Source organism: Pelobates fuscus, chromosome 6 (assembly GCF_036172605.1).
Source record: "Pelobates fuscus isolate aPelFus1 chromosome 6, aPelFus1.pri, whole genome shotgun sequence".
Taxonomy (NCBI): Eukaryota; Metazoa; Chordata; class Amphibia; order Anura; family Pelobatidae; genus Pelobates; species Pelobates fuscus.
In genome coordinates this window covers 102859741-102884947 of record NC_086322.1, presented here as the reverse complement: position 1 = coordinate 102884947, position 25207 = coordinate 102859741, and the positions used below count along the sequence as shown (strand labels likewise).

The 25207-nt window shown below is 41.5% G+C and overlaps 1 protein-coding gene across 3 annotated transcripts in view; it reads right to left on the bottom strand.

The window, feature by feature from the left end:
• Nucleotides 1-25207, bottom strand: part of ACSL1 (acyl-CoA synthetase long chain family member 1) — a 101066-nt gene that overhangs the window by 61809 nt on the left and 14050 nt on the right. For 2 of the 3 annotated variants that reach the window (XM_063458125.1, XM_063458124.1), the window contains exon 3: nt 6109-6324. In XM_063458125.1, coding sequence (XP_063314195.1) covers nt 6109-6303 — 195 coding nt within the window. In that variant the 5' untranslated portion in view covers nt 6304-6324. Of the gene's footprint in view, nt 1-6108; nt 6325-17877; nt 17984-25207 lie in introns of those variants that run through there. The other variant, XM_063458126.1, reaches the window with a different exon arrangement.

Genomic DNA, 25207 nt, shown 5'->3' with positions numbered 1-25207 from the left:
TTTGTCTTCCATTGTACCCAAATGCAATATTATTGCTAATACCAGTCTCAAAATTCATTCCCCGCTACTTGACCAGATCTTGAAATCACAACATCTAGCTCCCGGAAACACTCCTGAGGGAAGAAACTTTGTTCCTCCTGAACTTCAACTGGAGCTCTTACAATGTTTTCATGAGAGTAAAATAGCTGGTCATCCTGGTATTCGCAAAACGTACTCTCTGATATCCAAGGATTTCTGGTGGCCTTCACTTCGTAAGGATATTGAGGAGTTCGTTGCAGCTTGTGAGACTTGTGCCAAGACTAAACTATCTCATGCATCCCCATGTGGCCTGTTACACCCCTTGGACATTCCTGAGAAACCTTGGTCCTGTTTGTCCATTGACTTTATCGTTGATTTGCCTGCTTCCAAAAGACAGACTGTTATCCTCACGGTGGTGGATAGATTTACCAAGATGGCCCATTTCGTGCCACTACCCAAACTTCCGACTTCTCCTGAATTGGCGGAGATTTTTGCGAGAGAAGTTTTTCGTCTACATGGGATTCCTTCAGAGATTGTTTCTGATAGAGGTTCTCAATTTGTCTCACGTTTCTGGAGATCCTTTTGTTCTCAAATGGGCATCAAATTGAACTTTTCCTCTGCCTATCACCCTCAGTCTAACGGAGCTGCTGAACGTACTAATCAAAAGATCGAACAGTATCTGCGTTGCTTTGTTTCCGAACACCAGGACGATTGGGTCGGTCTGATTCCTTGGGCGGAGTTCGCACACAATAACCTTGTTTGCGATTCAACTCGCTCTAGCCCTTTCTTCATGAACTATGGCTTTCATCCTTCGATTTTTCCTTCGGTTTCCTCTTCTCAGGGGATACCGTCGGTTGATGATCATGTCGCCAACCTGAAGAAATTATGGGACCAGACTCGACAAATTCTATTACATAGTTCCTCGCTGTTCAAGAAACACGCTGACAAACATAGAAGAGCGGCTCCTGTTTTTGTTCCTGGGGATAGGGTATGGTTGAGTACTAAGAATATTCGCCTAAAAGTTCCGTCCATGAAATTTGCTCCTCGTTACATAGGCCCTTACAGGGTTCTCACTCGTATCAATCCGGTTGCGTATCGCCTTGCTCTGCCACCTGCCTTACGCATTCCTAACTCTTTTCATGTCTCCTTGTTGAAACCCCTCATTTGCAACAAATTCTCCTCTAAAGTCTCCTCGCCTCGTCCTGTTCAGGTGGAGGGTCGGGAGGAGTACGAGGTCAACTCCATCATTGACTCCAGAATTTCAAGGGGAAAGTTGCAATATCTGGTCAACTGGAAGGGTTATGGTCCTGAGGAGAGGAGTTGGGTACCTCAGGAGGACGTCCATGCTTCTCGCCTTCGCAGAGCATTTCACCTTCGCTTCCCATCTCGCCCCGGTTCATTCCGCCCGGTGGGCGTATCTGAGAGGGGGGGTACTGTCAGGGTACCTGAGGCCTCTACCTCTAAGGGAGGTAGAGACTTGGTGGTGTATCCGTCCAGGCGAGCTGTTTCCTCCGTTCCTCGCGGTTCATCCAGTCACTTAAACACCGGCCGCGAGGAATCCACGTCCTTTTCTAGCAGGACGCTCAATACGTGACGTCATGACGCTAGCACGAGCAATCTGTCACTCAAGTGTCCGATATCCAATCGGTACTTGTCAGAGGCGTGATTTCCATCTAGAGCCAGGGTATTTAAGCTTACTCCTTACTTCAGCTCATTGCCCTGTCGTGGTTCTAGCTTGTCTAGTCACTCAGTGCTCTGGTATTCTAGTTTGCTCTATTGGTTTTGACTCGGCTCGTTGTACTACCCTGTTTCTCTGTTATCCCTTGACCCGGCTTGTCTCTCGCTTATCTGTCTTCTCGTTCCCTCGACCTCGGCTTGCCTCTGACTATTCTTTACTCTCGGTACGTTAGTCCGGCCATTCTAAGGCCCGGTATACGTACCTTTCCACTCTTTGTACTCTGCGTGTTGGATCCCTGTCCCGATCCTGACACACATCTAGTGGAGTTCTACCAGACAGCCACTAGAGGGATATCCGGGCTGTTAGGAGACTTCTGGTCGCCTGACGCTGGACATCCTCACGCTATGCAGGAGGACATCCAGTGTCATGTAAAACCCCATGGGAAAGCATTATACAATGCTTTCCTATGGGGAAATACTAATGCGAGTGCGGCCATTGCCAAGCATGTACATTAGGTCTCCCCCGTCAGCGGAGTCTGAACAAGCGCCAAAGGACAACTTTGTTTTCCTGGTACTATAGTTTCCTTTTAAATTATTAGTGGTATTAGTAGGTATTCTTTCCAATATGTAATCCCTCCCTTTTCGAACACTAGGAGATTGACACTGTTGTCTTCTTGTGCTCTGACACATAAGGTAAATTTCCCAGATGACTAAATTACCATTACTCCGGAAGCGTTTCTGAAAGTCAATATTGTATTTTTACACATTCGTTTGCCAAGACACCTGTGTGCATTCCCCACTAAAAAAATTAAACAAATCCTCCAAAAAAAAATCCCATTTTGATCTAATTCAACGTCAAGTGCCTCAAGCAACTAAAATCTGTATTATGGGGAAGCACCGTCCATTTATAAATCCTAGCAGCCCTGTTTAAGCAGTCAGCAAAAGCTACTGCATAAACTCTTCACTCGGTGACTTTCCCAACACATGCATGAACAAAAAGACATGTGAGGGAGGGTTGGACTGGTTAATAACAGACTAAGCATACCAACTGTGTACTTTGGCAGGCATTTAATATAAAACCATGCTGCTCTCCATTTTCCTTGAACTAAGAAGATTAAAAGCATCTGGGTTCAGAGTTCAATTTCTTATTTGACTAATAGGATTTCAGAGTAATGTACACCAACTGGTTATAGAGGGTGGGGGCTTGGGAACAGTGAATGTATTCTGTTTGTGCTCAGGTCAAGCTAGCAGGTATTAAGAGTACTATAAGACTCATTAGCAAGATGACCTTGAATAAACAGATTGCACAACTCACAAAAAATAAAATAAATAAAATATTATGTTTTTGTTGTGCATTGATCAGATGTTGGAGTAAAGAGATCCTTACTGTCTCCATCTGGGCACTAGCAAATATAATCTCATCCTTTTCTCAAAGCCTGATCCGTCTTGGTCAACTAGATGTACAACATTCCAAATTTGTAGATCAGTGAACTTTCGTAAAACACTAATTAGAGACCAACATGTATATGTGAAAATGCATTTCTGTCTCAACAACATTCTTTTCTTTGTTTTCACTCTGCGGTTGGTCACTCAGTGTGTTCCTAGCTGCTGGTTCCTTAAAAACTATTTGAAGTACAGCAGCACAACATAAAGTCATTAAATTCAAAATATTCTCAGGAGAGGCATCTACTTGCTCAAAGTAAAAAACCCAAAACATGCTAGGGGCAGCGTAACCCAAGCCAGCAATACCCACTTCAACAAAGGTACACAATATCATTTCTAGTCCCAGACTGTAATAGGTCTTCAAACAGACATTGGTAGCAATATGAGTTACGAATATAACCAAGAATAGGAGCTTTATGTATGATCTTCTACAGGATTACCCAAATACTATCTTCCTGCAAGTGAACCATAACAATTCGTGCACAATTTGGCATCTGTAATTGAGCACACTGGACATTCCTGCTCTACAAGAAATAAGCCATCAGCACTTACAGATTACATGACTATCTTAAAGAAATATTCCAAGCACCAAATGGTTTCACAACCAGGTGTCCACTGGGAAAAGTTCTTCCACCTTAGTTACAGTCGAGAGAGCTCTTGGTTCGGAGCTCCCATTAGCTAAATATAGCCAGGCTTAGCTAAAGCTCTCTGAAGGCTATAGTGTAGGCAAGGAGCAGCAAGATCCCAGGTAAGTCGTGCGTCGAACCATTCTGCAGAGGATTGCTGACTTGCCCAGGAAGGCGGCACTGTACTCCAGGCACCAACATCTGTTGCAATGTGCAGGTTATGTTATATCGTTTGTTGTAAACAAAACAAAAAGGTTACAAACGCACTATTGCTGCATCACATAGATTAAATGCAAATTAGTTCAGCAACAGGAACAAGGAACCTCCTTGCACAATGACATATGCAATGAGCTTAAAGATTTCAGTGGTTAGAGCATTCCTTTAAAGTTCAATACCAAGCAGGGTGTGAGGGTTAACATATTCACAAACCTTCCCCATTAATTAAAGATTACCTGTACAATAACAACATTTACATTTTCATACTTATTTGAAGTATAGTCAACCACCCAAATTTAATTCAAGACTTAACAAAATGTATGACGTACTATGCATTGCACTGAACACATTCTTGTACTAGACACGAAACGCACAATTATTTTTTAAGCACTGCCTCAGTAAGAATAAAAGTACTGTATTATGAAATTAAGAATCACATTTAGAATTTAAGTACAACCCCTTTAGATAGGCCAGATATTACTAACCAAACTCAACTGTTTCAGATGGGCTTTTGATTTTTTTTTTTATTGGGGGGGGGGGGGGATTCATGGTGTTCTCATAAATTCAGACAGACTACCACATATATTATAAGTCTTGCACTGGCAGAATTTTTTTCTACACCAGGATATGTCAAAAATTGAACAGGGGTTTTCACGTTTTAAGCAAGAATTGCTGAATGGGGAAAAAACACCAAGTTGTTAACTTTTTTTCACATGAGCTATTTTAGCCTAGAACGTTAATTATCAGATAATTCTCAGTTTATGGTCAACTCCGTTTGAGTTAACCGGCAGATCTCCTGAATGGAGCTTTAATGAAACTTTGCTCTAAAACCCAAATCTAAAACATCTGAGAATATATGCAGGAAAAAAAAAATGTTAAATGAATATTGATAAAAAATACATATACCTTGTGGGGAAAAGGTGCTAACAAAAATTGCCTAAAGCGATCTCAAAATGTGACAGATCTTATATGGCAAAGTGCAGGTTAGCTTAAGTGAAATATATCAAACAGCTGTCACAACTACAAAAAACTCACAAAGCCAAGTGTGTGCCTGGTGATTGCTCAGCAACACACTCACAGAATAGTGCAGCTAAAATAATGCCAGTGTCCATAACAAATAGGATATCAGGCTAGGTTCTGCTGAAAATCAAATTATTTTATATTCCTAGTGTAGGAGTGGTGTTGCAGTGAACCCGAAAAGCCCCCATAATTACAGGAAGGAAAAAGCTCTGACATCTTAGTATTCCTTTGCAGTCCTATGGTAAATTAACTGGACAACGCTGACATGTGACCAGCCATAAAAATATCACACTGCTTATAGAATGGCATATAAACAGGAGAAAGTATTACTTTAAAAAGTGAGAAGAAGCTTATTATAGTTATGATGTAAGGGAACATGTTTACAGTTTGTCTCTTTAACTGTTCTCAATCCTGGGACAATCAGAATTTTTTTTTTTTTCTAAAAACCAGAGGGACTTCATTAATATACCCTGAGCACCATCATCACCGCAAAAGGCTATATGTGTATGGTGCTATGAATGTCACTTTAAGAGTTCATTTTACAATTTTATAGAAGTAACTATCGAGCAAAAAAAGAAAAGAAAACAAAACTAAATAAAGTGTCAGTGACACTTGTTTCAAAGGACGCTGTTGTAAATAATTGCTGGGGTTCAAACAAAATACAGTAATTGCACTTATGGAATGAGTATTAAAAATTAACAGTGCAGAGCCGATCTGCAAATAGTTTACTGCTTCACTGCTAAACAAGTGCCCCTGGAGAGCGTATGCAATTTACAGAATTAGTTTAAAAAAAAAAAAAACACAAGCCAACCGGTAAAGCTATGGGGGAATTTTTTTTTTTATTAAATAATAAAACGCTTTTCTAATACATTGGGGCAGTTCTTACCATCCAACTACACTAAAAATAAAAAATAAAAATAAAATGGAAAAATTGGAGCGTTTTTTTTCTTCTTCTAACACAGAAAGACATGACTTAATGATTGTATGACTTATTCATCATCATCAAAGATCAGAAAACACACAAAAAACAAAACAAAAGCACTAAAATGTTGTAAACGTCCCTGAGGTCTACAAGGAAAGGTTAGACAATCAGAAAGGTAGTGATTACCTGTACTTCCACAGATTGCATGGCTAGATCACAAGGAGGTTTCAGAGCCTTGGGTCTTGTAGCGTACCAATATGTAGTAAGGGCAGCAAAGGCACCAAAGCCCATCAAGGTGTTGGTGGGAAGTGTTCGAACATATTGCCTGAAGTCCACTAGCTCCGGAATTCTTAGCGTTCGAAAAATGTCATGAGCCTGCATGGTTACTGGTTAAATTCACTCCTGTGGGCGGGCCCAGACATGTACAGCAAAAAAATAAAGTAGTAAGTTAGTTTCTGCATCTTAAGGTTATAGGAGGCTGCAGTCAACACAAAAGGCTACATAAAACGTCCTCCCCTCTCCAAAGCAGTCTGGTTTATAATAACATGGTATACCTGAAAACTAGGCAACTACAACCTTAAAATAACCATAGACACACTAAATAGCAGCATGCATGGATATAAGACAGAAATATTACAACTTATTTTACAATTTATAGAACTATATAAAATTGCAGAATTTCATCCAAAGCTTATAAAATGACACTGTATACTTTTAAATAGGGTATAAATTCAGATTTAAATGGAGGAAAAGTTTGAGAGGAGTAAAGAATAGGAATGAAAATGGGTTTTCGATAGACAATAGCGCCACCTCATGGCAGTTTTCTAGAACTGAGAGAATTGAATGCTGCTTATTACTCCTATCTTACATGTGCCCAACTTTACAAAATGCCTATACCCCCTCTCCTTCTCCCCCTCCAAAAAAGAAGACAGCTATAGATAACCAAAAATAATAATACTTTTCATACTTTCACTTAACTCAAGTTTATTCAAATGGGAGACTGCTAAAGCATTTCTGATGCTGAAACACTCACTGCTTGTTTCCACATTTAGTTAAAGGGAAACTATACGGAGGACGTCCAGGTTCAGTTAAGCGACCAAAAGTCACCTAATGACCCGGAAGTTCCACTAGTGGCTGTCTGGTGGACATTCACTAGAGGTGGAGTTAAACCGGCAATTAAAACAAAATAAACAATTTAAAAAAAAAAATACAATTGCTGGGTTAAGGGACTTGGGACACTGCACCCAGACTACTTCAATGAGTAGTTCCCTTTAACAGAGTCTGTCCCGCATTCCTGTCCTTCAGCTCATGCTCCCCTATGGTCTCTAGCAAGGTCTCCCATGTGCTGCTGCAGTGGCGGAACGAATGTAGAGAGGGCTCTGGTGCCAGAAAGCTTTTTTGGCCCCAAAAAGTGCAAGAGTGGACAATCGGTAGATGCCCATTTGTCATACAACTCCAGCGATGCTATGTCAGCTGGGGATCTAACATTTGCCCCCCCTTGCTAGGTTGTATTGTGAGCCATGCTTGTGCGTTTGAATGTAAGCATGTTTTCGTTTGCATGTCGGAGTATATTTGTATCTACTGTTGCCATTAGAATGCAGTGGTGTGTAGGGTTTGCGTGTGTTTTACTTGTGTTTGAATGCAGGGGTGTTTGTATATAATTTTAGTGTTTTAATACAGGGGTGTGTTTGTACTTAATGTCTGTATTTGACTGCAAAAGTTGTTTGGATGCAATGTTGGCTTTAAAAAGTAGATGTACTTTTGTGTGTAGTAGGTGTGAGTGAAGGTGTGTGTTTGTATATAATCTTGGAGTTTGAATGAAAGGGGGGAACTTGTATGTAATATTGGTGTTAGATTGCATGAGTGTGTTTGCATGTGTTGGTGTTTGCTTGGATGTAGGCACACTGCCTCATGCATACATACTTACACAGATATACATGCCACAGGTACACACCTTGATGCATGCACAAATACACACACACATAGACATATATACAAACAAAAAGAGGTACACCCTGACACACAGATGTACACACAATGTGACATACATAAACATATAAATTGCTTGGAGTCTTGCTGCTACTGCTTCGGCTGATAGGAGTGAGTGTGGGTTCTAGAGCAGCTCCCTTCTTGCTCCTGCCCACCCATGCCACCTTCTCCCTCCCGCGCAGTGCACTGTATGAAGCTTGAAGGCAGTGACAGGCCATATACTTCCCATCCGGAAGACACTGCAGGGACCTATTTACGCATTTAAAGGGCCATGGCACCCGACCAAGTCCCTGCTCAGCAATAAAGAAAGCATACTCATCGGGTTGTCCTAACTGCATGAGTCACTCCAAGGCATGCGGGCCCTGGTGCAGCTGCACCGCCGATAGTTCCGCCAACGTGCTGCTGTTATTGTGGGAACACTGTTCAGTTACTGGTAAGCTATATTTTTCTCATGCAGATGAAATCATGTAAATCACATACACACTCACAAACCGAATACAACCATAGGTTTTCTTTCACGGTTTCTTTAAGGAACACTGCAATTACCATAACCACTACAACTCACTGGCTTCCCATATTGTAAGTGGTTAAACTGGTTTAGAACTGTCTCACTTCTTATGTGGGGTCCACCAGGTGCTGTTCCATGTCTCCACTACTTCCAAAGTAGAGCTGAAAGGTATATCAGAGCGAAGCCCGGCAGTGCAGGGCTTAGCCGATTGGCTGAGAGTAATCTCTGCCAATTTGCTAGCCCTGCATTACAGAGATACGTTAAGTAGAGCCAAGTAGTGGAGGTGGGAAGCGGCTTCTATCGGACCCCAGGTAATACAAATCAAAAGACAGTTTAATAACTACAATGGTGAGTCGCCAGGGCACATCCGAAACCACAAGTCACTACAGCCTGCACCACAGTTATCTATAAATGTTATGCTACAAAATCTCCTTACTGGATTGAAATATTACCTTTATTGGTAATAGGTCATTTAAACAGGGGCATGCTGGGGGGGGGGGGGGGGGGGGGGGGGGGGGGGGGGGGCTGGAGCAATATCATTGTTAGTACCCAGTCTTCTGTAGTCATTAGAAAGAAATAACACCCCCAATTACACAATTTGTAACAGTGAAGCATATTTGGAGTCAGTTAATCAAAGTGTGGAGGCATTGCTGTGGGTGCAGGGATTTAATACAGTGGGTGTAAGGTTGATAAAACATGGTGAGGGGTTAATGCTGCTGGTGTAAGGTTGATAAAACATGGTGAGGGGTTAATGCTGCAGGTATGAAGATTATGTATACGTGTTTTCATAATACTCTGAATTAAACACTCTGGTCACCATAAAACCTTTTTAAAAGTTAAGTTGTTATGGTGGCAGGTGACCCCTGGGCACTTTTACATGAAGAGGTTAAAGTTAAATCGTTCTTAAACTGTTTAACCCCAACGTTTTCCTCCAGCGGCATCATGCTTCTCAAATTGACTTTCAGGAAGCATGAAGTACCGCTGGGCAGGTTTGTCACTGATTGGCTAGCGCTCAAAGCCAATCAGCATCTCCCTATTCATGAAAAAGGTACGTACACAAAAACAAAAAAAGGCTCACTCTAACCAAACCAGTGTTTTATGAAAACACTTTTTTGGTTGGAATAAATCCTTAAATGCCAAAATATAATCAGCGTTTATATAAGCAAGAAGCCCTGCATTTTACAGAATGCAGGGTTAAACCAGGAGAAAAACTGCAATTTTACTCACGGTAAATTCCTTTTTCCTTAACCCCTTAAGACGGGAGGGCGTACTATTACGCCCTATTTTAAGCGGCTCTAAACGCCGCCGCCCGTTTTTTTTTTTTTACTTACCCGGTCGCCGGCGATCGCGGTTGGGGGGACTCCCAGGGAGCCCCCCGCGGCACGTCGGTCCTCTTGGAGCCCCCCGGCCATGTGAGAGTGAGGTCCTTGCGAGGACCTCACAATCACATGGCCGGGATAGCTGGCTCAGGCATTGCCAGCAGGGGGACTAACTATAATGACAGTTAGTCCCCCCTGCTGGCTGGAAATCAAATAAAATTAAAGTTAAAATAAGTGTAAAAAAATAAAATTATATATACCGTATATACTCGAGTATAAGCCGAGTTTTTCAGCCCATTTTTTGGGCTGAAAAACCCCAACTCGGCTTATACACGAGTCAAGGTCTGTATTATGGCAATTTGCATTGCCATAATACAGACTGGGGGAGAGGGGGGCTGGCAGAGCTGTAACTTACCTGTTCTGCAGCTCCTGTCAGCTCTCTCCTCCTCCGCGCCGTCCGTTCAGCACCTCGGTCAGCTCCCAGTGTAAATCTCGCGAGAGCCGCGGCTCTCGCGAGACTTACAGTGTGAGCTGATAGAAGGAGCTGCACGGACGGCGCAGAGGAGGAGAGAGCTGACAGGAGCTGCAGAACAGGTAAGTTACAGCTCTGCCAGCCCCCCTCTCCCCCCCCACTGAACTGCCACTGGACCACCAGGGAAGGAGAGCTCCCCTCCCTGCCATGTATCAAGCAGGGAGGGGGGACGAAAAATAAATATAAATAAAATAAGAAATAATAATAAAAAATAATAATAATAATAATAAAAAAAAATAATAATAAAAAAAAGGGGTATAAGGACCACTAGGGGAGGGGAGGGTAAGGACCACTAGGGGAGGGGAGGGTAAGGACCACTAGGGGAGGGGAGGGTAAGGACCACTAGGGGAGGGGTGAGTCAGGACCACTGGGGGAGGGAGGTGAAGGAACACGGGGGTGGGGAGGTAAGGACCACTGAGGGAGGAGGAGGGGAGGTCAGGACATATGGGGGGGGGGGGGGCAAATATCCTTGCACCGGCCCTGCACACACTGCATTCATACACTGCATTCATACACACACTGCACTCATACACACACACACACACACACACGCTGCATTCATACACACACACGCTGCACTCATACACACACACGCTGCACTCATACACACACACGCTGCACTCATACACACACACGCTGCACTCATACACACACACGCTGCACTCATACACACACACGCTGCACTCATACACACACACGCTGCACTCATACACACGCTGCACTCATACACACGCTGCACTCATACACACGCTGCACTCATACACACGCTGCACTCATACACACGCTGCACTCATACACACGCTGCACTCATACACACGCTGCACTCATACACACACGCTGCACTCATACACACGCTGCACTCATACACACACGCTGCACTCATACACACACGCTGCACTCATACACACACTGCACTCATACACACACTGCACTCATACACACACACGCTGCACTCATACGCACACACTGCATTCATTATACACACACTGTAAATAAATATTCAATTAATATATTTTTTTTAGGATCTAATTTTATTTAGAAATTTACCAGTAGCTGCTGCATTTCCCACCCTAGTCTTATACTCGAGTCAATAAGTTTTCCCAGTTTTTTGGGGAAAAATTAGGGGCCTCGGCTTATATTCGGGTCGGCTTATACTCGAGTATATACGGTATATATACACACACACACACACACACACACTGTCTAGGTGTATTTTACTATTTTTATATATATATATATATATATATATATATATATATATATATATATATATATATATATATATATATATATATATATATTAATATCAAATTACACGTAGACTGACACTGATTAAATATATATATAATTATTGTTATATATATATATATATATATAAAAAAATATGTAAATACGTAAAAAAATAAAATTATAAAATTAAAAATAATTTAAAAATATATAGATGTGTGTTATTTCGTTCTAACTGTATTTTAAAATAAATATATATATTGATATCAAAATACATGTAGAACGAAATAATATATATAACTATATACATAAATATATACGTATATATCACTATATATAAATAAAAATATTTTAAAAAAATTATATTATATATATATTAATTCTACACATATATTTATGTAATATTTTTACATAATTAGGTATCTTAATTACAATTAGCGGGACCTGCCTGACAACCCATGCCGAAAGTAAAGGGAATTTAATTTGCTAGCACTATATTTAACCCTATAACTTTCCAAGACACCATAAAACCTGTACATGTGGGGTACTGTTCTACTCAGAAGACTTCGCTGAACACAAACATTAGTGTTTCAAAACAGTAAAATGTATTACAACGATGATATCGCCAGTAAAAGTGACGTTTTTTGAATTTTTCACGCACAAACAGCACTTACACGGACGATATTATTGCTGTGATACTCTTTACTGTTTTGAAACACAAATATTTGTGTTCAGCAAAGTCTCCCGAGTATAACAGTACCCCTCAGGTTTTATGGTGTTTTCAAAAGTTACAGCGTCAAATATAAGACTTGTGTTTCATTTTTTTCACATTCAAATTCGCCACATTGGTTACGTTGCCTTTGAGACTCTATGGTAGCCCAAGAATGAAAATTACCCCTATGATGGCATACCATTTGCAATAGTAGACAACCCAAGGTATTGCAAACGGGGTATGTCCAGTCTTTTTTAGTAGCCACTTAGTCACAAACACTGGCCAAAATTGGCGTTTTTTGCATTTTTCACACACAAACAAATACTAACGCTAACTTTGGCCAGTGTTTGTGACCAAATGGCTACTAAAAAAGACTGGACATACACCATTTGCAATACCTTGGGTTGTCTACTATTGCAAATGGTATGCCATTATGGGTGTAAATTTTATTCCTGGGCTACTATACAGTCCCAAAGGCAACGTAACCAATCTGGCGAATTTCAATTTCAAATGTAATGTGCTGTATTTGACCCTGTAACTTCCCAAAACACCATAAAACCTGTACATAGGGGGTACTGTTTTACACGTGAGACTTTGCTGAATACAAATATGTGTATTTTATTGCAGTAAAAGCAAACAGTATTATGACGTTGACAGTTAAAATGTCATGTAGAACTTAAAAAATAAAAAAAATTCTTATTTTCTCCCATTTTTTTCCATAGCTAAATATTTGATATTAAATGAAAGCCCTGTTTCCCCTGAATAAAATGATATATAATAAGGTGGGGTGCATTTAATATGAAAGAGGTGAATTACGGTTGGACAGACATATAGCACAAATGACCGGTTTTGTTTACGTTTTGTTTTGTTCACAACGTGTACATTTGGCCCAGTCCTTAAGGGGTTAATATGGTGGCAGTACAATAGGGATGTACTCTTCCCTTAGGGCAAGCATCTGAAAGAATTAACTAACATAAAAAGTTCCTCCCCTTACCAGGTATAAGAGACCCTGCAGCCTTAGGACCTCAGTACGTATCAAGAACACAACAGTGGAACCACAAAAACCTCCAAACTTTTTATTAATTAGATAAAGGGAGGGTGTGCTGTACTGCCACCATATTAAGGAAAAAGGAATTTACGGTGAGTAAAATTGCAGTTTTTCCTGGCATATGGTGGCAGTACAATAGGGATATATCGAGATCCCAGAGTAAGGGCGGGAATTTAGGCCATAACAGCTTGTAACACCCTGTGCCCGAAATCAGCGTCAGAGGCAGAGAATACGTCTAGCCTGTAATGTTTCACAAAGGTGTTGAAAGAAGACCAGGAAGCCGCTTTACATATCTCTTCTGGAGATGCACATGCTTTTTCGGCCCAAGACGTAGCCATGGCTCTAGTGGAATGTGCTTTCAAGGAAGCAGGTATAGGAAGGTTCGATGAAGAATAAACCCACTTTATAACCTCTACCAGCCATCTTGCCAAAGTGGCTTTGGATGCCACTTAAACTTTGAATTTTCCAAAAAATTCAAGTCTGGTTTTGGAACAAGGAACAAACGGGAGTATACCCCTTGGTGAACTTGGGAATTTGGAACCTTTTCTATAACACCCTTTCTTAAAAGGGAAACTGTGGCGGAAAAAAGGGCTTGTTTTTTTTAATTTTGACCGGTAGGAGGAGACAAGGAAAGTTGACCTTGGAGCATCCAAGAAATCTATTTGGTAACCTTTTTGGACTAGATCCAAAACCCATGGATTTGTAATCGTCTCTCTCCATTTGTGAACAAAATTCTGCAACCTTCCGCCCACTCTGATGGCGTCAGAAACGTTTGTTTCTGTCAGTTTTATCTTTTTGTGTGTCAAACTTCGGATTTTTCCTTTGTTGACGAAAATCCCTGGGTTTGTCTTGAAAACCCCTCCGATGCCTAAATTGGAAATTTCTGTACCTGTGCTTCCGAGAATACTTTCTGTCTTGAGGCAAGGCCTTTTTAATGTCCGACATCTGTCGGACTAAGTCTTCTAGGGGAGAACCAAACAACTTTTTCTTCTCCAAGGGAAGTTCACATAATGCAGATTTTGAAGCAGTGTCTGCTGCCCAGGCCTTAAGCCACAGTGCCCTTCGGGTTACTGACGACAAACCCATGACACGAGCTGATAGTTTAAATACCTCCGTAACAATATCCATAAGGTACTCATTGGACAACCTCAAATTTTGGAATAGGAGGGACAGGCCATTGTCCTGGGTATCACCCAGACATTCTTCCAAAGATTCTGAACTCTCGCCACTGAAGCCCCGGCTAATGCAGCTTTAGCCTGAAAACCTGCTGCCTGATAGGCCCTTCTGCTGGAAGTTTCAGCTCTCTTATCCATAGGGTCTTTCAGACCCGAAATTTCCCCAATAGGCAAGGTAGTTTTTTGTTTTTTTTAGACAATTGAGCAACTTGTACATCAACTACCGGTAAATCTTCCAATTTATCTTCCTCCTGTATTTTAACAATACTTTTAAAATGACTGCAGATAAAGGCCCTTTTTTCTGGGTTCTTCCATTCCCTCGAAATTAAATCCAGCATATTTTGCTTTACTCCTGGTTTTATCTACTGTCTCATCAGAAAGGACCATAGACACCTCTTTAATAAATTTCCTCAGCTCGTCACGAGGAAACCCCACCTCGTTATCAGAAGAGTCGCTAGAGCATTCTGATTCCGAAAAGGAACATTCCCCTGACGAGAGTTCTGAGTCCGATGGGGTCCTCTTCCTTTTAGCTCTCTGCTAAGTAGCTTTAACTGGAGAAGTGTGAGCCGTTTCTTTAAAAGACTCAAAGGTCTGGGCTAGATTATCCTGAAACCAAGACAAAAAAGACTTAATTTCTTGTTGCTTGGATTTTTCTAGCGATAATGAGGAGCAAATATTACAGATTTTCCTCTTAAACCCATCTGGCAAAGGAGTGGAGCATTCACTACAACAGAGATGCTTAGACTTGGAACTAGCTTTTTTTGAAGCAGGAGTAGGAACCTTGTCTTTATCCATATTGTCAGTAGAAACAGGGATAGACATATCTGTAATACACAAAATGTAAACAATATTTGTATTTGAAAAATAATTTAAATACCTAGAGAGTTTTAAAGAATAGAAACCAGCAGGAACCTACCTCTAAAACCTCTGACCCGTGTGGGGGGGCTGGTGACACGGGAGATCTTCACTGCCTAGCATCCATGCTTACAGAGAGATCTGCAAAGCATATAGAGGCAGATCGTTTCAAATCTGGCGCCATTTCCAGGGAGTTCAGCCCGCGCATGCGCGATAGCGCGGTCGGAACTCCGGTGGAACGCATAACCACCCGGGCATGTTCCTCCGACGGACAGGGATTCGCTGCCCTAATGGACCGCCTCCTTGCGTAGCCGGTGACCTCACGCGGCATAAAAGCAGGCTTTCATACCTGCCTCCGTAACTGCAGTATGTCCCATGGCCACTCAGCGCTCCACCCGGGAGGCTATCAGGCCGAATCCCCCTGGCAACAACCCATGTGCCTCACCAATCTCTCCAACTTCCAGATGCCGTCCGTTCCTGTTGGAACAAGAAAGAGAACGGAGGTCCTAAGGCTGCAGGGTCTCTTATACCTGGTAAGGGGAGGAACTTTTTATGTTAATTATTTCTTTCAGATGCTTGCCGTAAGGGAAGAGTACATCCCTATTGTACTGCCACCATATGCCAGGAAAAAAAAAATACAATAATTAATAAACAAATTATAACTTTTACACACATATCAAGTCACTTTAAATGTGGCTAACACACAGTTTGTTTCAGTATTTTTGTCATTGAAGTCATATTAAAGGCTCACACATATGCATGATTATGATTCCTCAGTTACTGTGGCACTGTACACGGTGCCTTGGAACGTCAATAATTTGAAAGCAGGAAAGAAAAGCAAAAAACCCTGCAATTATAAGCCTGCCCCTGGATCATGGCTCTAATTAATGTTGCTTCCTTCAATACAGCTCAAGCTGTCTGGCTTGTGCAAGACTGCTATTCGCTCCTCCACTCTCTTGCTCTGGAGAAAGCCAAGGAGAGAGAGAGAAAAAGACACACGTTTTTCGTGGCTCAGGAGATCACAGCACAATGCCCGGTTCACTAAGCAGGGAGCCAGGCTGTAAAGGCACTGACCACGGAATGCCTTTAAAGGACCACTATAGTGCCAGGAAAACATACTCGTTTTCCTGGCACTACAGTGCCCTCAGGGTCCCCCTCCCGCCGGGCTCTGGTGTGAGGAAGGGGTTAAACTTAACTCTTTCTCCAGCGCCGGGCGGGGAGCTCTCCTCCTCCTCTCCGCCTCTGATCCTCCCTTTCAGCTGAATACGCATGCGCGGCAAGAGCTGCACGCGCATTCAGTCGGTCTCATAGGAAAGCATTTACAATGCTTTCCTATGGACGCTTGCGTGCTCTCACTGTGATTTTCACAGTGTGAATCACGCAAGCGCCTCTAGCGGCCGTCAGTGAGACAGCCACTAGAGGATTTGGAGGCTGGATTAACCCATTTATAAACATAGCAGTTTCTCTGAAACTGCTATGTTTATAATAAAAAGAGTTAATCCTAGAGGGACCTGGCACCCAGACCACTTCATTAAGCTGAAGTGGTCTGGGTGCCTAGAGTGGTCCTTTAGCTTATTGAGCAGTTGCACTCATCCTATTTGATGAATGGACCTGCCAGTCTGTGGCAGTACTAGTCTAGTTTGCAGAGTATGGATCCAAAGTTAGTCCAGGACACCGTACGTTATAAAATCCCATCAGTATCAGCATTACAGAGAAATCGTATTGGGAGGTGGGGGAGGAGAAAAAAAAAAAAAAGCTTAGAGAATGAACCCAATGCCTATTAAGGGGTAGTAAATTGAATCTCTTTTAGGTATTATGGTACACTGAATTAATTCTCTCTGTAGACCAAAATAATAAGTGTGAAGGCCACAACAACAGTAACAATCAAATAGTCCTTCTATTTACCCAAAAAAACCTTAAAGAATCATTGCAAGCACCATGACCTTTACAGTGATTTACAGTAGTCATGGTGCCTGGAGTCTGTAGTTCCTGGCCGGCATATGATGGTCAGTCATGAATTGTGACATCCGCAGCTTCCATGGCACTGCAGAAGCTGGAACTGCGTCACCAGACCACCTTCAAAAAACGGCATGGACCTAGGTAAGGGGGGCAAACTGTTACTAAATGGTTTGCCCCATTACCAGGGTACTCCTGGCATCATAATTGCTACAGTGGGCAGTAAGAAAGAACGCATTGAGTTGAAGGGACCACCAAGAATACCATAAAGCCAAAAATTAATCGACAGACACTTTCAACAATAGTGATAAAGACACTAGTGAAAACTCCAATCACCCTTGTTACATACATATTTATTTCACTGTTTAGAAGTGTATACAAACACAAAACATCACAAATGTACAATACAAACAAAACAACCTCTCTGACCTGACATATTTCACAGAAGTCAGGCTCATTCACTGGACTAAGCTGGTAATCTCTGCACAGCAATGTGTAACTAATGAAAGATTATCCAGTTCTGTATTCAAAGCACCATACGAAAAGAGGAGTTAACTTGAGAAGCCTCCAAAATAAAAATCAAGCAATCTCCAATTTTAATTTTGTTTTCTTCGCAGTATGGGAAATTACTTACCACTATATGTACTCCTGAAACGCTGACTGACAAGAACACGCTGCAGCAAGAAAACTAAACCTGTCAGCTGCCGATCCTGTTGCTGTCAAGGACTTTAGGGACGTACAAGTCACATGCAGAGACTGCCCATTTAATGCCTAGTAGGTGAAAGGTAACCTGGGAAGACAGGGACCAATTGCAGGCTGGTCTGGAGATGGTCACCCCACAATGAGAGGGTGGTAGCCCCTATACAATGACACCAGAGTCAGAAAACAACAAGCAGACGACTGGCAGCGACAGACATTCATTCACTGACGCACGCTTCCCACTGGCAAGTAGGCAGTTTAACCCTTTGCTACCAAAAATGCATGGAAATGTTTGGTCAACATTGCAAACGCCTCCTAAATGTGCAGCAGACAAGATTGAGATGGGGGGGAAAGAAGGGATTTTTTTTTTTTTTTTTTTTATTGGCAAAGATTAAATATAAAATAAATATTGTGCAATGACACTTTAGATCATTGGAATATCCCGCTGGAAACAATGTTACCATTATAAATATCTCACTCAAACTATTTAAAACGTTCCATGAAGTTTACCAGATATCACCTGCCACACTGCAAGGGTTATTCAGTAAACTCAGATTTATTATAAGTGGAAACCTGAACAGCAAAACTGAGGCTAAAATAGCTAAGCTACGACTAAAGCAGAGTGAAGATGGATTTTTATAGCCTAAATTTAGTTTAATTTATAAAATGCTATCATTAAGCGTAAACACCTATACAATAGAACCAATGGATATCATGGCTCCCGTGTTTATGAACACAGCTCAGATATTGCATTCTGCCAGCAATGTGAAAAGCAGGAAGGTGACTGAGTTCATGTAAAAAGCTGTGCAGTCATACAGCAATATAGGACAGGATACCCACACAGACTATGGAATGCTACAGCTAGAGATTTCACCTTTACTGCAGTCACAAATTCACCCCAACATCAAAACAGCCAGCCCAGACACTCATATAGAAACATGGAAATGTTATACAAAAAAAAACCTAGAATTTAGGAGAACAGGCAAAATTCAATAGACTGCCCTCTGGTTAGCCTCTCTTTAGGGATTACCCCACTGCCAGCTCAAAAATGTATTTACTATATCCAAGTATATTAAATGCAGAAAAGATAAATTAAAATAATACAAAAAAAACAATATCATCCCGGCCTTTAGTATATTGCTGGATCCTTTGTGTGTGTATATATATATATATATATATATATATATATATATACACACACGGTCAGACAGGTCATCTCTATGGTCTTCCCTACTTCGGTGCTGGGAGTGAAACAAGGACAACCAGTATATTTATAACTGAGTGCAGAAACAACTCGCTGGCTGGAATTTCTTTGCTTCAGTTAGCTCCGCAAAGCTAAGGAAAGGGGCAGGACCACCTTCTCCTTTTAAAGCGCTGTAACACATTGAAAAGTCACAATCATGTGCATGCTCACAACTCAATGAGAACTCGGATTAGTCTGTGTCAGAAAAAAAGGGAAGGGCTTGCAAAAGCTGCAGCAGGCAGATCTGCATCTTCTGCAAGGAGAAAGAAAAAAAAAGTAGAAAAGAGAAAGAAGGAGCAGATTGCTTGTAGAATAGGAGAAAGAAGGAGCAGATTGCTTGCAGAATAGAAAAAGATGGAGCAGATTACTTGTAAAAAAGGAGTAAGAAGGAGCAGAGTAGAGGGGGGAGACATTGAGGATGGAGAGGAGCTGATGCACAGATGAGCAATCATATTATGAGCAAACAGAAAAACCGTCTGAATATCACCGAAAGAGGAGACCTTCGTTTGTTCCTTAAGAAAATCGAACTAAATATCAAATATTTAGTCTCGCAGCATCAGCCTCAAGGATCTCATTAATCACTAGCTAAAGGTAATTTCAATTTACTTTATTGTTTTCTCATTAAGCAGAAACAGGATGAGTGCCCTGCGTTATTAATACGTAACCTTTAATAATATATATTAAGAAGATAGGTGAAAAACCACCAAAAATTGTGAACAAATAAAATCTGTTATAATTCCGATAGAATACAGTATCCCACACTAAAGATGAGTACTGAATATATGGGTCTTAACGGATTATATAACAGATATTCCAACGTGTGAGGGATAAAAACCCAATTTTGTAGACCCCCACCATGTTGGAAATACAAACTGCTTCAAAATTCAAAAAAGAGAGGACATGGACAAAGGTAACCATTATCCCCACGGATATGCCACTGCACGCTGGGGTGAAAGTGGTGTTAACACTGATAACAGGTACAATGATAACAATATTAGCAGGTATAGCCGTGAGAACAGGAACCTCAATCAATAGATCCCTGAGGCCATAGGTAAGGCTTCAATAGTAAATTAGCAATCATAAGTTTATACACTGGTACGTAATAGCCCTTGTGCCCTTGTGCCCCTAGCTATGTGAATCTATATCTTGGGTGGTGGGAGGAAACCATCCTCATCAATGTCAGCCATTTCCATCAATATGTTCACAAATGGATGAGATATATCGACGATGTCCTGTTATTCTGGACTGGTTCGATCTCATCCTTTGTCAACATGGTGGATGAGCTCAATGCCAATCACATTGGGCTCAAACTTACATATGTGATCCACGAGACACATTTGGAATTTCTGGATCTTAGGATCATACTAAATATGGATGGAACGGTTGATACCGAACTCTTTCGTAAAAGTACTGCTTCTAATAGCCTATTACATTGGCAGAGTTTCCATCCGCAGCGGCTGAAGGCAGGAATTCCCTACGGACAGTATCTTCGGGCCAGAAGGAACTGTTCCAGTGAGGAGTCCTTCAAAGCTGAGGCTAATAGACTACGTATCCGTTTTAAAGACAAAGGATACCCCAATCGGACGCTGAAGAAGGCGTACCAGAGAGCCCTATCACAAGAGAGAAGTACAAGTCTACATTCAACAAGACCTACTCCCACCACACCAACGATCAGATGCATTGGCACCTTTGATGACCACTGGCAACCCATCAAAGATGTATTTTCCTGACATTGGCCTATCCTTCAATATGACAAAGATCTTGACACCAGTCTAATACCTTATCCAAATATTACTGCACGCAGATCTAAAAATCTTAGAGATCTTCTAGTTCATAGTCACCTAGAAAGAAAAACTCCTTCGAAAAACTGGTTATTGGCCCCAGTAGGAACCCACAAATGCGGCCACTGTAAGGCGTGTCAATATATCAAAACTTCAAAGATGGTGAAATGCAGCCAAACCTCTAAAGAATTTAGGGTGTACCACTTCATCAATTGTAGTACTACACGTATCATCTATGTAATAACTTGCTCATGTGGCACCCAGTATATAGGGAAAACGTACCAGGAGTTTAGGAGACGTGTTCTCCAACATATAAACTCTGTTACCAATCTGAATCTGAGTACCCCCGTAGCGAACCATGTCCGCCATTTTCATGATGGCAATCCGAATCACCTATCCTTTCAAGCATTAGAAAAGGTGACCCAAAATTCGAGGAAGGGTAACTTTAACTTAACTCTTCTTCGGAAAGAGTCCAGGTGGATTTATGAGTTTAAGACCTTGACCCCAGGGGGGATGAATGAAGAATTTAATTTTACCCCCTTTATCCATTAATCCACCCGGTCTCATGTTCCTACTGATTGGGGAAGAGTCTTGACCCCATATAAATGTCCTGAGATGGAGGGTAGGTATCACTGTGCTGGTGCCAGTTAGTGTGGACCAATCCATATCACCTAATCAACCTCTCCCCATTTCATTAGTTGGAACGCCGAGAGTCCCCTCATGTATGGACTCCGAGGCTTGTGATTACAGTCCCTTCTGCACATCGAGCATAAGCCTACTAGTCCTTTAATTTGCAATATGTCCTTCAACCAGTTGGGACCTTGTAGCTCCAGGGGGACTCCATTGGTCAATCACTCTCCCCCATCGTTATCCCTGAGATATTCACCGCATTTAATAATATCGTTTCGTTAATGGATACCATTATGGTTGTCTGCCTATTTACTTATAGGCATATGTACCAACTTTTCAACATTATTAATTAGTTTTTGACCCAACCACCATTAATTGTGTGATCAATCTCCCAGACATCTATTTCTTATGTCTCAGTGAATACATGTTATATTGGGTACCAAAATGACACTACACCCTAAAATATTATGAAATATGGACTGTGTACAGTTTAAACCCGGCGCTCACGTCTCTATTCCATACACAGCGCTCAGGCAGTGTGATCACTAAGTGTTACATTCCGGAAACATGTATTGTCTGGTAAACACTTTGAGGCTGTACGAATAAACTTTGTAATGCTCCTTGTTGCAATCCTCCCCTGTGGGAGGATAGAAATGTCCTGGGTTCATTATCTGGGTTCCCTGAAGGGGTTAATCTACCTCCTACACAGTACTGACAGGAGCGATCTATGTGTAAGGATCGAGATTTCACTATCTGACGTTTTTACCAAGCATGCACTCGGCAGACTCTGAGACTGTCATGACATTTGCCAGGTGGACCAGTTATATTTCCTAGGTAGGGCCGTTCCACACACCCACCTGTCAGTATGGATATAAGGACTCTAGCCTCTTTTTTTCTCTCTCTTTTTCCTTTTTCCCTTTTTGGTTTCCCTTTAGGACCCCTCATGGGGTTAACACAGATGACGCGAACATCACGTGGCACTTCCAATCCCCTACCTGATGTGGATTAGCTGCCAACGGCTGACAGGTTTCTAACTTTCCTCCAATGAAATCGCACCACTTACCTTCAAATACCGGCTCAGTTCCCGCACATCAGCTCCCCTCTGATGAGCTGCGGGCGAAACGCGCGCGTCAGGGGCTGACGATCCAGCTTTATCTCTTATTTTCGCTCATCATGGCAACAGAGATATGATGGATCCTGAGTTGACTTCAAACTCCCATCAGGCGAAACCCGGAGAAGTGGTTAAGGTTTACTGTGATGCTGTAGCAGTTCATAAACCTTTTTATCATTAACTATTGTGTTGGCCGGGCTGTATCCTGTTTCTCCCGGGTATATTTTGAAGTCTCTCTCTGACTTATCAGGAGTCTTGTTACTTAGGGCACATTATCGAGTGTGGTACCCGTGCATATATGTGTTAGGCTATTTAGGGTAACCCATGAGATAGAGGGGTGTATATCTGATTAACATTTGTGCTATACCAAACATCAAGGCTGTACTAGTCATAATGGTTGTGTCAGTGATCTGTACTTAGGAGTGCGACACTCCCAGGGTCGCTTTAACTCCTCACTCCTACTATCTATGCATACAGCTTATTACCCATTACGCCTACACTATATGTCCATGTGACCTATCTGATACCTCACATACTGGAGGTCTCAGTCGTTCATATATATTTGTTACGTGCAAAATTACTGCTCTTTTGCACATAGGTATCTAAGAGAGGACACTGAAAACTTTTGAACAGGACCTCTCTCTAGGGCTATTACGTACCAGTGTATAAACTTATGATTGCTAATTTACTATTGAAGCCTTACCTATGGCCTCAGGGATCTATTGATTGAGGTTCCTGTTCTCACGGCTATACCTGCTAATATTGTTATCATTGTACCTGTTATCAGTGTTAACACCACTTTCACCCCAGCGTGCAGTGGCATATCCGTGGGGATAATGGTTACCTTTGTCCATGTCCTCTCTTTTTTGAATTTTGAAGCAGTTTGTATTTCCAACATGGTGGGGGTCTACAAAATTGGGTTTTTATCCCTCACACGTTGGAATATCTGTTATATAATCCGTTAAGACCCATATATTCAGTACTCATCTTTAGTGTGGGATACTGTATTCTATCGGAATTATAACAGATTTTATTTGTTCACAATTTTTGGTGGTTTTTCACCTATCTTCTTAATATATATTATTAAAGGTTACGTATTAATAACGCAGGGCACTCATCCTGTTTCTGCGACTACCCTGGTAGTTTTTGAGGGTTACCCCCTACCCATTGAGTGCTCGTTTAATCCTTCCTTTTCCTCTTTTTTTGCCTGCTTTTGTTTTCTCATTAAACTTTATAAAGTTAAAAACATTCTAAACATGCATAAAGTAGAAATAAAAAGATAAATTTACATACACTTTTATTAAAAAAACACCCTTCTATCTAAATAAATATTCCGCACTTGCGCTAAAAAAACAAAAACAAAACGAAAACTGGTGGGCGGTAAGGACATTTTTCCATAAAGAAAGATGCATTAGTGGGCGGTAGGTAGAAAAAGGTTAACTACCCCTGCTCTAAATAATCTATTCTTTAATTACTACAGAATGTGCTTATTGAGAACTAGATTTTCTATATCTATAGGTCTATGTGCTAATGCATAACACTTCCAAGCTATACTAATAAAACACATTTCCTATGTAAGATACATACCACATATATACAGTATACATTTACAGAGCTAGTGACCATGGGGCGACAATGGTGCCATACGGATTCATTATACGGTATGCCAAGAGAATCACTTGTGGGGGCAGTACTTGTATCACTGCCCCAGTTCATTTTGGGTGATTTAATTCACAGCATGAGGCAGAAATAACACCCATCTCCTGACCAACCATCGCTCACCCCACCAACAGCAGAACAATTGAAGCCAGTGTTAGCTGACCATCGTTCATAAAAAACCATTTGTTCTCGCTTTCATGCCTCAAGCTGAATGAAATTGTGCTGGTCGCTCTCCTCCTACGTATGAGCACATGCATGGATCTGATTAGAAAGCAAGGAAGGCACTTTGTGTTGTAGTAACCTCTTATGATCAGCTTGTTATATGTCAACATGTTTGTAGTGACACGGTATCGTACAGCTCAGCAAAACTGGGAACTGTAGAAATTAAAGGGAGAGTGATGCAGGAGAGGCAAGTATAAAAACGTGCTTACATATGACACCATGGAGTTTAATTGACATGGCATGCTCTGTGTGTGCCAGGACACCCAGGGATACAATGTACATTTGTAAATAATAACACATTTAGAATCAGGGCAGGATTACCCATAAACTGTCCTTAGGCAGCCACCTGGGCCCTAGCATAGTGGATTGACCAGAGACAGAAAGATGAACTAGGTTGGTCCATTTCACCACCTAATATGAAGCGTGAAGCAGGTCCCCCAGTAACCTTATCAGGGCCCTGACTTAATACTTCTCTGTTCAGAACAAACACCATAGCCTGCTTTTTACAGGACTTCATTGAAGTGTGAATTGTCAGGAAAAGCAAAGTCAAAGTAAGTGTCACATTTTTGCCCAAAATAGTGTTTTCAGCAAGTAAAATTTATAATTCATTTTAATTTAA